The sequence below is a fragment of the Pygoscelis adeliae genome, unplaced genomic scaffold (genome assembly GCF_000699105.1).
Source record: "Pygoscelis adeliae isolate BGI_AS28 unplaced genomic scaffold, ASM69910v1 Scaffold402, whole genome shotgun sequence".
Taxonomy (NCBI): Eukaryota; Metazoa; Chordata; class Aves; order Sphenisciformes; family Spheniscidae; genus Pygoscelis; species Pygoscelis adeliae.
The window spans coordinates 4,408,006-4,423,170 of NW_008824411.1; the positions used below are offsets into that span (position 1 = coordinate 4,408,006).

Genomic DNA, 15,165 nt, shown 5'->3' on the forward strand with positions numbered 1-15,165 from the left:
CCGAGGCCAACTGGATGAGATTCAACAAGGCCAAGTGCCGGGTCCTGCACTTCGGCCACAACAACCCCATGCAGCGCTACAGGCTTGGGGAAGAGTGGCTGGAAAGCTGCCTGGCGGAAAAGGATCTGGGGGTGTTGGTCGACAGCCGGCTGAACATGAGCCGGCAGTGTGCCCAGGCGGCCAAGAAGGCCAATGGCATCCTGGCCTGTATCAGAAATAGTGTGGCCAAGCAGGAGTGGGGAAGTGAACGTGCCCCTGTACTCGGCACTGACGAGGCTGCACCTCGAATACTGTGTTCAGCTTTGGGCTCCTCACTACAAGAAGGACATTGAGGTGCTGGAGCATGTCCAAAGAAGAACGACAAAGCTGGTGAAATGTCTAGAGCACAAGCCTTATGAGGAGCGGCTGAGGGAACTGGGGTTGTTTAGCCTGGAGAAAAGGAGGCTGAGGGGAGACCTCATCGCCCTCTACAACTACCTGAAAGGAGGTTGTAGCGAGGTGGGGGTCGGTCTCTTCTCCCAAGTAACAAGCAATAGGACAAGAGGAAATGGCTCAAGTTGTGCCAGGGGACGTTTAGATGGGATATTAGGAAAAATTTCTTCACTGAAAGGGTTGTCAAGCATTGGAACAGGCTGCCCAGGGGAAGTGGTGGAGTCACCATCCCTGGAGGTATTTAAAAGACGTGTAGATGCGGTGCTTAGGGACATGGTTTAGTGGTGGACTTGGCAGTATTAGGTTAATGATTGGACTTGATGATCTTAAAGGTCTTTTCCAACCTAAACGATTCTATGATTCTATAATATTTAACAGCATATATATTGTTATCTATAAGAGGAGTCAGAGCATATCTTGCTTTGGAAATCATGCATTGGAAGTTTTATTTTTAGAATTCGAAGTCTGAGTTGTCCTACAACAGTCATGTCTGTTTTGCCATAAAATCAACAAAATCTGATGACACTAGAGACCTGCCTAATCCAGTACCCCATCACTGACAGTGATAGACAGCAAGTGCCTAGAGAAGACTAAGAAAAAGGCAAATATATGGAGATAATTCCTCAAAATATTCCCCCAGCCTGCAACAATTTGTACTCCCGCAACTTTCTAAGCTTGTAATTCATATCTGTATATTTGTATTTGATGGATTTCTTCTTCCAGGCACGTGTCCAACGGGTTTCGAATCCACATACACTGCTTATATCCACAGTGTCCTGTAGGAAGAAGTTCCAAACTCCATGTGAAGTAGCAGCTCCTTGTGCCTGTCTCAATCCAACTGACACTAACTAGTTCCTTATCCTTATAGTGGAAGAGAGAGTGATCAGCTCTCCACACCCTTTTTCCATGCCAGACCCTTTTGAACTCTCGGGCAGATACCTCTTGATCTGACAACGTGCCACTTTCCATTTTGTCAGCTGATCTATAATCCTGTCTCCCAACACTTCAATCTAAAAAAAAACAACCAACCAAAAAAAAAAAACCACAAACCAAAAAACCAAGCAAAAAAACCCCTCTCCTGAGTTGACACAGACATAGAATACTGATACAGCATTTTTGTTACTGCTCTATCTGCCCCAACTGTTTCTTTCACTTTTTCTCCATCCACGGGTTTCATAGATTCTCTGGTATACTACTTTTCTCTTGATGACTGAAAAAAATTACTAGTTTTTATGCCTGCATCTTCATCTTTTCTTCTTGTGCCAGCATGTTAATATTCAGATTCACCTTCTACATTTACATTAACAGCTCCTTTATTTATTCCCCACCGCCCCCTCCAGGTGCTTCCCAGTGTCTCCCCATCCCTATATCAGTGAATACCATGTACGCCTCCTTCGTATCACCTGCTTTGCTCCACAGCCAGCCTCCCACAGCCAATCTGTTCTTCACCAAATCTTGTGCTTAGTACCTTCTCTCACTTCACAGGTTTCAAATCCTTCTTATTCCGTCCCCCATCAGACATTTCAAAGACTACTAACTCAGTGAAAGATGACAAGCTCTGGCCTCTCCCACCTTCCTTTCCCTGCAAATACCTATCTTTATTTTTCTCACTATAACCATTACTGATGCTTTCAACCTGCTGCCTCTGTCCCCTCCGGGGGCTGCCATGATTTCCTTCTCTTCTCTTTCTCTCCTCTCCTCTGCAACCTCTATCCTTTGATGCCTTCCCTTCCAAAAGAACACTTACTTTGTTTCAGCATGCTGCCTCTCTGGGACAGATGCCTACTTTGTGTTTGAAAGAGCACCTGGCATGCTGTGGGCCTAAACAGACAAGTAACTGTAGTAGATCTGACATCGAGACTGCAGCAAGGTTGACACAGAGCAGCAACAGGGAGGCTGCCCTAGGATGGGCCATAGCAAGACAGCTGAAAAATATAGGATCTTAAAAGTTGCTAATGATCAAGATTGCCACCCAAAGCCTTACCTTCTCACACCACACAGCCTTTCGGTGAGTTATAAGCTCATGCAGTTGGTCACGGAGAGTCATTAGATCTCTGGATAATCTGCCAATTTGCCCAGTCAAACTGTCGGCCCAGGGGCAGCACAAGGTCTCCTTTGGCAGCCCGCTTTTCTCTACATGAGCGTCCTGGGACTCGCTCATATTTCCCTCTTCAGCCATATTATCTAACACAGTTTCCTAAAGGAAAAACAATAAAAGTTACTTCTCAGCAGGAGCTAAAATGGTTTCCCCACACATCTTCCTGGTAATTCATAACTAGGAATTCACTGCTGCCATCTCAGTATACAGTTGCTCCACAATTTCAGAGTTATTTTAAGAGATAACGTCCTCAGTTCACTGTAACATATTTCTAAGTTAACAGGAAACTTACGTTGCTAACCTAGCTTATTTTAGAAAGCACTGCATACTGTGAGCTACTCTCCACTGCACTACAGCATAAAGTAACATTCATTGGACAGAGATCATCAGTACTGCAGAAGCTCTAGATATGCACCTTCCCCTCAAACTCTGAGGTTGGATGCACTTCTATGGCTTTTTGTAACAAAGTGATGACCAGGATGGAGATACATGCTTACACTGTTCAGGAGAGCCCCATCTGCTATGTGGCACAGTAAGTTGTAACACCCACGGGATCACTTGTGCCCATGTAAAATTCTACAAGTCGAGGAACCCCAAGAGATCCCTGCTCCAGGCTGGTCAGGAGCTCTGTCAGCTCTGCTTGACCATGACCACCTAGCTGATTCTATAATTAATTCTGCAACTGCCTTTGGAGATAGCAACCGTTATTTGAAATACTCAAAAAAATACCAAAAAACTTCAGAGTCCTTAAAATGCATGTATCTATACACCGTGGTGCACAGATTATGTAGAAACACACAGTTTTCAAGCCAGGGTAGCAGAGCATAACTAAAGGACGCAGGCCTCCTCACTGAAAGACCATTAAATATTTATTTCCATATTGTTATAAAGGAGACATTAAATAGGAGAGGTCATAATCTCTTTTAAGGGCATAATTTGCATTCAAAATTATCTTTAAAAACCGGAGAAGTAATTTGAAAACAGTGAAAGGAAATTCAGCAGTTGAGCAGCATGGTCTACACACGGGCAAGGAAAAACCAAATGCATAATTACTGGCTCAGCAGCAACACTGCTGGAAGAGATGTCAGAAAACCAAGAGTCACCAGTGTCATACTGTTAAAGTCAAGTACCATTTTAGAAAGTATAAACACAAGTCTCCATGATAGAAGAGTGCTGACCATAACACTGATGCATGGGTGAGGCACCTGAAGTTAAACACAGACAAATGGGAAGGAAAGTCCCATATGAGAGCAGCAACAACCATCATAAGTTTGAAGGAATGGCCTACAAGGAGACATTAAGAAAACCAATTTTGTTTAGCCTAGCAACGGGGACTGGGAAGGCAGTGACATGCTAACAGCCTTCACTTTTATAAAAGATTGCTATAAAGAGAATGGGAATATATTCTCTCCCCCCCTCCTCTCTCTCCTCTGCAGGTAGGTTAAAAACTCTGGCTTAATTCACAGCAAGAGACTTTTAGGCTCATACAAGAAAAAACATTGTAAGATAGCTAAGAATGGCAAAAGACATCCTACGAAACCTCCTTGCTCAGTGAGCATCAGCATTGCAGATTGGCACAAAGCAGCACTGAGGCCAGCAGCTCATGCTGACCAAAGGCCCAGCTCATGACAATGCAGACATGTTCTGGGCACTGACAAGCTAACAAACTGCATGGAAATAAAACAAAGCTTTTCTGGTTTTGTTGGGTTTTTGTTGTTCGGTTGTTTTTTTTTAATTTGAAATTCATTAAATGACAGAATCGTAAAGTAATTACTGCAGTCACTCCAGTTGCTGTAGTTACGTCATGCTCTGTCATGCTCCTGCCCACAACCCTCAGGAAGACCTGGCAGTAGCTATGCAAGAATCATCCCATCCATCAGATCAGCAATGCAAAACACAGGTGAAGTGGACAGGGAAAACTACTGTATCCTCAAAGCACATCCCACTCCCACATATCCTACAGCATCCGGGAACCACAACCATCAGCGAAACAAAAGAAAAAGGCAAATTCGCCATCCAGGCTGTTGAACAATTTAAAAAGATGTGCTGGTCAGTTTTTTTGCAAGTATTTATTTAGGACTTAACTCCAGGAAGCACACTAACACTCACAATACTCCTCACACGTTCAACATGTCAGAGGCAAAGGTTTTGGTGGATACATTGAAATGCCGTAACACTTGCAGTTACATTTTGCCTATTTGGAGCCAGGCTTCTGCTAGTGTTGATGCTTTCCAAGCAGCCATAAGGTGGTAGACATGTAAAGCAAAAACCATTATATAACTAATGGCAATTTGAATGGCTCTGCATTGGAAGTACTCTTCAAGACAGGTGAGGTAATTTTACACTCCTTTGCCTTGCTTTTAGTGTGGAACAAGGCATATGGGCAATTAACAGTCAGCTCACTGATTCTCAAAATTTTGTAAACTCATACGGCTAATGTGGTGCTCTAAAGAATTATTTTCAGCAACTGTGAATGGGCAAAAGTTGTAGAGAGAAGTGAGATGGATGGTACCGTTTACACTCACTTGAGAAATCGTAAGATGCACAGAGAAAGGCGTATTGATTTTCTTATGATCATTCAACACAGTTCAAGGGGAAATCGGCAATTTCAACACATTATTTGGCTGGGAAAAATGAAGTTGTTTTCAATATCAGCTGCTTGCAAATTTAGTTGTTCTCAAGTCTGCAATAAAACTTAGAGGCCCTCTACTGAAAAGCCATTTAATTTTAACAAAATGTACGATTGCTACATTTAAAAAACATTAAAGAGATGAAGATCAGACATTTTCATTTGTGTTAACTGTATGAAATTCTACCACTCTGCCCTGCAATTCCTCAGCTTAGCTGGGTGACTCTTACTCAAGAAAAACAGAGGGATGAAGGAGAACTGAGAAAACGCTCCTTGCTTTACCAAAGGCTTTTTTCCCCTTCTTCTGAAGTGCTGTTCAACAGCTGGTTTGCAGCATTTATTCTTGTGGGAAGGGGCCTTTGGAAGTGGTCAGCTATTTGTTTGAGTCAAGAAAGCTGCACCCTTTGAAATTAGTTTGATTCATTACCATCCACTGCCAATAAACTGGTTCCAGTTGCTTCCACTCCAGAAAGGCTTCTAGCTGCATGGTTTCAGACTCCAAAAGCTGTAACAGCTAAAGGAAAGGAGACAAAGGAAAGCAAATCAGGTAACATTGGTCACTTGTGAACTAAATGAAATGCGTGTTTGGTCTGAATTACAAAAAGAGTGTCAGCGGTACATGGGACAACAGCAGGTTACTTTACAAAAACATTGCAAAACCAGCTATGGAAACATGATGTGAAACACTTCCCAGCATCACTGATTTATTCCTCACCTCAAATGTACAAACACCCTCAGCTTTTCCATACATAAATGTGAGTTTCCATATTGTTTTGAGGGATCAAAGAGCCATAATTCTGATATATTAAGGCCTCGATGCATGACCATCTTCAAATCTTCTATGCTTCTTGACTACCAAAATAAGCTATGTTTCTCCAGGAGTATTTTTTTTATCTACCCATTCACTCACATTTATCAAGGCTGTAAGGTCTAAACACCTTCTTCTCTTCCAGGCCATGCACAGCATTCTCTTAGCTAAAACTTACACAGTTGGTCTTTGACTAGGTCTCCTCATATTCAATAGTAATGACCCCAACTGCGACATACAGGTACCTCCACTAGTCAAACATATCGCCTTCCCATGCTGCTCCCACACCTGTAGAAAACTCAGAACTCCAGTATCTCCAGTCCTCTCTGCCTCCTCCCCCAAAACCTTTCATCCCTTATTCAGATCACTCAAACTGAGATGATCTCTGACGCTCCGAAATAGCACAGAAGAACTCCCTCTAAAAAGTTATGTATTTTGTAAATTGTCTGATCCGCTGCATGAGGAATCCCTCCCTTTACCTGAGATCACCTGAAGGAGAGAGGTTATCTTCTAGCTATACGAATTATACATTTTTCATAAATATATACATAACACACATGTATGCACACTCGTATATGGAGAAAGAGACGTTCCAAGACTAAATATTTATATATCAGTAAAACAAAAGTTCTTAGAAAGAATGATAGATGAACAAATCAGGTATAAATCAGAGCTTACCACTTTTAACAATTTCAGTACTGGCCATATATTTGAAATGAACAATTTTAACACCAATCTGATGCCAAAGGCAACTTTTTAAGATGACACACAAACAGTATATGGTCTCAAAGAGAATGATAAGGACCAGATCAGTACAAGTTAAACTCACCTTATATAGACAACTATCTTCTGCTAGCTTTGTTGGGTTTAGTTAGTTACTACATAACATATAATTTAAGTAACTGCAAAGCATGAGTTGACTTCGCAATTTTATTCTGCAGATATAACTTGAAGATAAAGAAATCAAAGGAATGCACTTTGCAAGAGTAACTGCTGGAAATTATGAGCAGTTTGCTCTAAAACACTGCTGGATCAAAAATACAATTATTACACATTTGTTCGCACAACTGACACTTGGCATTACGCTTAATGACTCCACTAGTTTCAAGCTCAGCTGGTATATGAAAGGTGGAAGAATGGGTTTCTGTCTCCTTTTTTCTTTTCTCCTTTTTTTCATAGGTATAGCTACAGCACAAGCGGCTTACATTATGGGATCTGATGCTTGCAATAAAACCCAGCCAACAAGTTGATTAAATATTCAGGCAACAGCTAAGTTACTTGGTTTTAGAGTAGCTTTGTAATGTGGTCATGAGCTGCGTGTGATTGCAGTATGAACATGTCTTGTGACAGCTAAAGAGGACTGAAGGTTGGAATGGAGAGCTTTTCATTTTAAGCCTTAAAAAAAAAATCTTAGTAAAAACACAGTCATCATCTTTAGTTTTAGTCTCACTAGAGGAGCTCCTGAATGTTAAAAAAGCCATATGCCACTTGCTTTCACACCACAACTGAAAGGATATGGTTCTGAAACTTCACCAAACCTGTAAATGATCTGTTGGAGTTAACTGACCTTAACAACAATCAAAGCCTTCTGAGCAGTCTCCTAATGTCAAGCCTTTCAGGATCTTTAGCATTTTGGGGTTTTTTTGGTTGCCTTTTTTTTTTTTTTTTAACTGCTCCATTAGTTATGCAAAACTTGAACAGCTCATTTGAAAGCATTCATCTGACTCATCTACTTATGGCATCCTCACCTTTCACTAAGGTATTACCATCCTCGGAAATACCAGGCCAGCAACTGTGTGCTAGATTGCTTCAGCCATAAATCAGTAACGGGATGACTACATCGCTTATCCTAGGAGAACAGTTTTCAGCCTAGCTGGAATGCGCTGTGACAGCGTTCGGTAGCCTGCAATAGCCAACATTTGAATTTCTGCCCTGAGGAACTGAAGGCACTGTTCCTGGATGCCAATATCCTCTGCCATCCTTTATATGGGCCTTGCAAGACTGATGTTACTGCAGCACAGAGAATAAAGCAGAACACAATAAAAACTAATGTACTACAAATATCCTTGAGATACGTTAGTAAAAACCATAAAAACAAATAAACGTTCAAGACGGGGATAGGACAATGGACTGTATGTCTGCATGCCATGAATTTGGTCACAAGGACAGTCTCCACATGACCCAGGGGTGACAGGCTTCCACTCAGACATACATGCACTTCGCAAATGAACAGCTATCTGTTATCAGCCAGCTTCTTTCCCCCAACTTCATCCTTTACTCAAGCTTCTTATGAGCATTTATTGTTCTTTAACTAAACTATGCATTTTGTGACTTTGAGGTCAATGGCGTACATTTCCTTAGGTCACTCATTGCAGTCACGCCACAGCTGGTATTTCAGCTGTATTTGCAACTGAGGAAACCAAAGCCCAAATTGTACCTCTGCATTTTCCCCAAATACAGTAGCTTTTCTTAGTCATTTAGTACCAACAACAGTTCACAAAGAGATGCTTTTACATGCGATGAGCAGCTCCACTTCTGTTGCTACATAAACCTCTCAAAATGCAAGACAAATTCGCAAGCTGCAACTAGAGCTGCCTGCTCATTTTCATTGACCTAAGGACCCAGATGTTGTCATGCCTCCTAATGAAATTTAAAGACTAACACCTGCAGAAGAGCATTAATTTTGTCTCATGAACAAAGTGAAGCAGCAAGTCAAAACTGTGCCTCACGTGGATATCTAAATGATGCTTAGGGATAACATATGAAAATTGTCTTTCCCTCCACACAAAATTAAGACAATGAAATCCATTTCCTTCACTCTTCTGGAGGAAGTTATTGCTCTAAAATACTTACACTGAGAGAAAAAGTAATGACAAATTCAAATTGCTAATCTCTGTGGAGAAGTAATTCCATAATGAATGCTGAGAGAAAACACTTTGCAGTAACAACTTCTCCAAACCATTGTAAAGAAACCATCACTGGTGCAAGTGACTCGCAAGCAACAGCTTTGCTATAGAGGCTAAACTGTGCTTAACTGACCTGTCTCAGAGCAGGCTGCCAGGAAACCTCAGAGCGATGCAGAAGAATGCAAACTCTATAAAGAACAAGCCTCGTGCTTCCTCTGACACGCGGCTGTGGTCTCCAAAGCCAAACATCCCGCATCCAATGCGGCTCACGGAACTCAGGAAACTTTGGAAACTTCAGCTGCAAAAGTCCTAGGTGACAATACCTTCTAGGTGGCTCTGGATACTCAACAAGAGGCCAAAGTTGAGTCCTCTTTGGTATCCACGAATCTAACTCACACCAAAATCATTATTTAAACATATTTGTAATTACTTTTTCTGTTGAGATATCTTTTTCATATTATTTACTAGCATATTGCTAAATTCATTGATGCCTGCAGACTGTTACAGAAATCAATATTTAATATTTTGCAGCATAATGGATCCTTTTCATAGGCACAGTTCCAGAGAGCTCCCTGCAACAAGTATTTAATCTCTGATGCCCACAGATCATAATTCAACTACCATATCACTGGCAAAAGTATTTTTAATCAAAAATTGCTCTGCCTAAATATTCAGAAAATCATCTTATTGTTAGACAGACAAAAAACGGTCTTTCGGCAATAAATTATGTTTCTTGGCTCAGAGACAAAATACTGCTGATTCATCACCTATTCACATATGACTGTAGATAGAAAACTTCCATTGGACTCCAGATCACTGCAAACCTCACTCCAAATGCCAACATCTCTGAAGTATGACTCAAGGCTTGAGACAGGGTTGGACAGAGTTGGCTTAGTATGAAAGCTTATATGGGGAAAGTATCAAGAGACTATTTCATACTTTTATTTGTTTAATAGGAAATGGCTTTATTCAACTTGAATTTTGGTAATCTGAATACTAGTTCTCAATATCTAACAACTGCAGGAGAGAAGATAAGTGGAGAAGTTCCTTCCAAAAAATGCAAAGAAAGGGGTAAACACTCATGAAAAAGTTACACAATTTACATTACCAGAAGTAAACCATAACTGGGATTAAGGCTTTAGAGACCTAACCAAGCATCAGTTGAAATAAACAAATTACAGCACAGCTTCATCTCTGCTACCAATACAAAACTCCCTTACAAAAAAACCAAGCAAACCTTGACAAATGAGAGCCTCTCAGCAGGCAGGCTGTTAGGTGGATGACATTTGGTGTAAAATGGCACATACTGCCCAAATTGCACTTTAGCAGGGCTAAGTTTTGAGACCCCTTCACCAAAAAACAGAGAAAATCTTGATATATTAAACGTCTCAGGCTAGGACAAAAACAACAACACTGTAGGTAGACACACTCAGTGCTCCAAGATTCAGTTCCACGTTGTGATTCCTTCAGAAGCAAAGCTGGTTTAAGACATTCCTATATATCCCTTGAAGGCTGAAGCAAAAATAAATAGACCTGAAAACTAGAAAGTCACACTGGAGTAGTGTGAAGTGAAAGCAGCTGAAGAGCAAAAACCAACAGCCCAATAAGCAGCCTCGAGCCACAAGGCAAATAAAGATCTACTCAAGTAGATCTTGATTTCTCTGCCTGTGAAATATCGCTGAGGGTTGAGAGAGCAGGAGAAACACTGCAGCCCAACCATTACAAGGCAGGTGGATCAGAAAGTCTCCTGGATGGCAGAAGTGGATGAGAACTACTCTCACCGCCAGCTATGGACCCCATAGGGACCTTGACCAAAACACTAGCAGGGATGGGGAAAGGCCCTCTGTGGCTCCAGAAGCAGGTATTTCTGTGTCTGCTGAGCATCATCTCTTTTGGAATTGTAATGTGGCTGGGGTTTTTTGTGGTGCAGACTGTAAGGGAAAACAGGACTTGGATCTTTTGCAGAAGATAAAATACATAAAATAAAAACACAGCAGCTTTGGGTGGAGGAGTGTAATCCCAGATGCTTGGATGTGTGCAAAACCTCTGACACCTAAAACAAGATATGTGACTTTTCCACTTGCCAACACCAGCTTTAATCCTCCGCAGCTTGAACTTAAATTGAGCTATCTCAGTTTCACATTGCTGAGAGCAGGGAATCAAACCACTACTTAAAAACTTAAGTGACAAAGATCATCATTATAAAACATAATTGCTATTTGTGGAGGGATTTAGAAAACAGCTGTTTAAAATGAAACTGAAAGAAAATGGAATTTAAAGCAAACAAAATGAGGCATTTGGCACATAAAAATTGTACTACAGCTTTCACATCGATAGGCAATGAACTGGGATGTACTAACAACAACATTCATTTGCAGAGGAAGAGGTCAATGAATGGACCGCTTTGCATTTTTCCCTGTGGAAATGGCACATATTAAATCAGGGAAAAAGAGATCAGGAAAAACAAGACTGAAGTGTGAGTTTTACACTTTAACAGCCAAGATCAAGATGTATGAGAATGGAAAAACAAGACTGAAGTGCGAGTTTTATACATTAAGAGCCAAGATCAAGATATATGAGAATGGAAGAGGCATGCATTTTTCTTCCCCAAAGGTACCACTGATTTTGGATGCCTAACTTGGCATACCTGAAAAGCCAAATTTTAAGGCAGCACTGAGTACCTTTAGCTGAATATATGCTCAGTTAAAGCACATCCAATAGGTAACAAAAATCACAATTTACCGTAGAGAAATCTCAGCCAGAGGATTTCAAAGGAAAGCACCAAATTGTATCACAGTACTGCCTGACAGCTGTTCATATTGTACTGCCAACCAGAACACCCATGTAGCTGATGTCAAAAAAAGACCATTATTCATCTTCTATTCAGACTGTTTCTGTACACAAAACAAAGTATTATACATACTCAGTTTTTTCCTTTTTTCCCCTCATATACTCGCCCATTTTCCTGTATTTTTAACAGACCACAAAAAACGCACATAGAAATCAACAGGAACAAGCAATTTCTAATTTGCTTTTTAAACTCATCTGAACTCAGAATTGATGCTACACTTCTGAACAGTACCAATATCCTGGTTTCTATATGTTTCCACACTGGATGTTGCTACACCATGAAGAAGTGCTAGTCATAGGAGGATCGTTTCCTTTCCTCTGTGTGTGTTATGACTACTGACTTCAGCAGGGGAACTAACCCTTTGGGTTTTACCCTCCCCCCCCTTTATTATCCCATCCATCCTTGGCACCAGCTTATTATATCCACCTACTGTGTCCTTGATGTCCTTATCCTGCATTTGGCAGTGAATAGACAAAAACACTATCCTTATACAAAGCCAAAGAAATGCTTTTTTGTTTTTAAAAATCAGCCTGTATTGCAAACACCTACTAAGCCAAAGGGTTGGCTTTTTTTCTTCCCTTGAGCTTTAGTACTTTCTCTTCAAAATAATGGGCTATGTAGCACAAGTTGTGCACAAGTGATGTCTTAAACTCGTGTGGGGGCTCTTCCGTATGGGTTCATCTATTCTCAACTGAGTACACCACAGGCTGCCAGTCCCAAAGGCCACATAAGGCTCCCAAGCCTCCTTTTCCCTCCCTGTCTGCTCCCTGCAAGAACAGGGGTTCGGAGGCACAAGTGAAGCACCTTGCTGGCACAGACCTTCCCACAGGTGCCTGCCAGCTCCCTGCTCCCTTCTTTGCCTGCTGGCCTGTAAGGACCAGGTGGCCCCTAACCTAGGACTGGATGAGCAGTGACATCCAGAGCTTCCCCAGTTCTGCTTCAAGGGACAGCACTGCATGGCTTCACCTGCACTCCCGTGGCACCATCAGATGTAGATCATGACTAGGACTGGCTTGTACAGCATTCATGGCAACAGAAACCCAACCTCGAAGCAGTAACAAATAAAAATGTTAAATAAAATTTAGTTCTCACCTAAAGACAGAAAAAGAAACATAAAGAAGAATGGCTTCCACCACTGGAGACCCAACAGCACAGAATTATCACAGATGTTCATGTTAGTTAAACAATGAGTTTAAAAAGTTACTTGATATGCGGATTAGTCTAAGCTTGCCAACTTGATATGAATACAGTTTCTCCCAGCCTAGCTCTTTTTTGACAAGCCATCATAGCCTATCATGCATGCAGGTATTTTCACACATTTTAAAATATGCATTATTGACTAGAGAAACTACTAATTTAAAGTCTGCTACAGTCTCCCTTATGTCAATTCATTTCTCTTGCTAGTCTCTTAACACAGTCCTTTAAACGAAAAACATATTTAAAAAGAACCACAAATCTGAAACCACTTGCAAAGCATGAGTAACACGCTGATTTTATAACTGTATTTCCTTGGCTATTTAGAAAAGCAAAAATCCCTGCCAGTAGAGCTGAGTTAACATTACGGGCCAATTGCACACAAAGTTTAATTTTACAAGGCTGTAAAAAAGCTCTACCAGTCTCCTCCCAATCTGAGCTGCATTCTCACCTCTAAAAAACAGAGTTCAGTTCAGCTTTCCAGCAACAGTTCAGTTGTGGTCAAAGCCATAGCAATATATGAATTTAACTGTAGTTTGCTTCTTTAACTAGCATGAGGCTGGAGAATGCAGTGGTCCTGTTTTGCTTGACTGGATGGGTTAAGTGTCTTTTTGATGCAGCGCTGGATACAGGACAACAGAGGTCCCAGCGAGGGATCACAAGATCATCATAGCTCTGGGGCGCTTCAGGATCAGCCTTCATCAATAGCCATATTTTGGCACAGGAGAAGAGTGACAAGCCTGATTCCCTTTTCTGTTAGAAGCTGATAACTGATTTCTCTTTTGGATGAAAACAACAACAGTAAAGACTCCATAAGCAAAGATGCTCTGCACTCTCTAGTGGCTGCTGTTAGCTTCAAGGCACAATTCAAGAGATGGGTTATGAGTTTTAAAGCTCCTCACCTTAACATTTTTTTCCTGAGATTTAATTTGTTCCTTCAGGGCCCAATACTCCAGTTAAGATCCACTAGGCTGGACCAACGAGCCCCTTTCAGACTCCATCACCAAAGAATGGCAGCAAGTAAGCAACTCTCACTCTGAAGTCTCCTACCAAGGAAGGTTAAGAGGCAGCATGATGAGGGTATTTTGATATGAATGTGGAGACGAGACACACCTCCCACACCACACATGCCCCTGCACATCAGCCTCAGCTGACCCAGCTGATAAATGGGAATTTCATCATTCAGCTTACAGACACCAGATATGATGCTGATACAACCTTTTCCGTAGCACTGTACGGGACCACAGAGCCTGCCTGGCCTCCCTGTGCTGGCCCAAAGCATCACCTGCGCTGGGGCAGCTTGCTCCCATGACTGGGTTTGTTAGCACTTCCACCAAAAAAAAAATTATCCAATGCCAACTGATGACAAAGCACCTCAGCCTTGTCTCTCCAGCTTATTAATTCCAGCTGCATTGTCTCAGGTGGAATTATATTATCGTATCTCACTGTCATTGTCACTGTCACAGCATTCAAATTATGTTAAGTACAGCATAAAACAAGCAAAAGCACAAAAGTAGCAGTGAAACTCAGTATCATCCTATCAGTCCTTCTGTCACTGGCAATCACAACCAAGTGTTCATATCAGTCAAGCCACATAGTGCGGTTCCTACTTCATTGCAGTACTTATCTACTGTGTTTCAGAGATACCTTCCTTTCTTAGTCTCCTCCACCATAAGATATTGCTGCTACATAGTCCAACAATTTATGGAGTCCGTGATGAACCACTGCATCGTTTTTCAAGGACCAAGAACTCTACATGCTTGGTCAATAAAATGTACTAAGTAATAACTCATCCCCAAAAAATGGTGATGGCAACTCCAGAACTGCAGCTCTATTAACTCCTTTTTTTTTTGTGTATGGATAAGTTTAGCTGAAGGCAATATTAGTGACAAATTGCAACCCGGGGAAATTTTCAGATCAAGGTAATAATGCCATGAGGTAGAACGATTTGCTTTAGTATTGCTATATAATGCTACTAGTTCTTCCAATGGGACACTAATTGCAGCCAGAGGCCACCTTGCTTAAAAAAAAAATCTAAAGAAATATTTTAGCACTAAAATTGTTTGGAGTAATAGAAAAATAAAGCATCCTTCCCAAGAAGGGGCGCTGGGAAAGTGAAATCAGGTACAGAGTTCAACAACTAAATGATTCATGGCTGGGTGACAAGCTAGTGCTTGTCAGCTGAAGAAGCTGGTCTCATGCTAACATCGTCATATGCCGAGCAAAACCACATAGGTGAGAAGGGAC

The 15,165-nt window shown here is 41.4% G+C and overlaps 1 protein-coding gene across 1 annotated transcript in view; it reads right to left on the reverse strand.

Annotated features, from left to right (window-relative positions):
- The window catches only part of LOC103914081 (chromosome unknown open reading frame, human C14orf80), a gene marked incomplete at its 5' end in the record, with an annotated part of 77,330 nt that overhangs the window by 21,184 nt on the left and 40,981 nt on the right, over positions 1-15,165 (reverse strand). The window contains 2 exons of the mRNA XM_009320689.1: positions 2,417-2,629; positions 5,587-5,673. Coding sequence (XP_009318964.1) covers positions 2,417-2,629; positions 5,587-5,673 — 300 coding nt within the window. The remainder of the gene's footprint in view (positions 1-2,416; positions 2,630-5,586; positions 5,674-15,165) is intronic.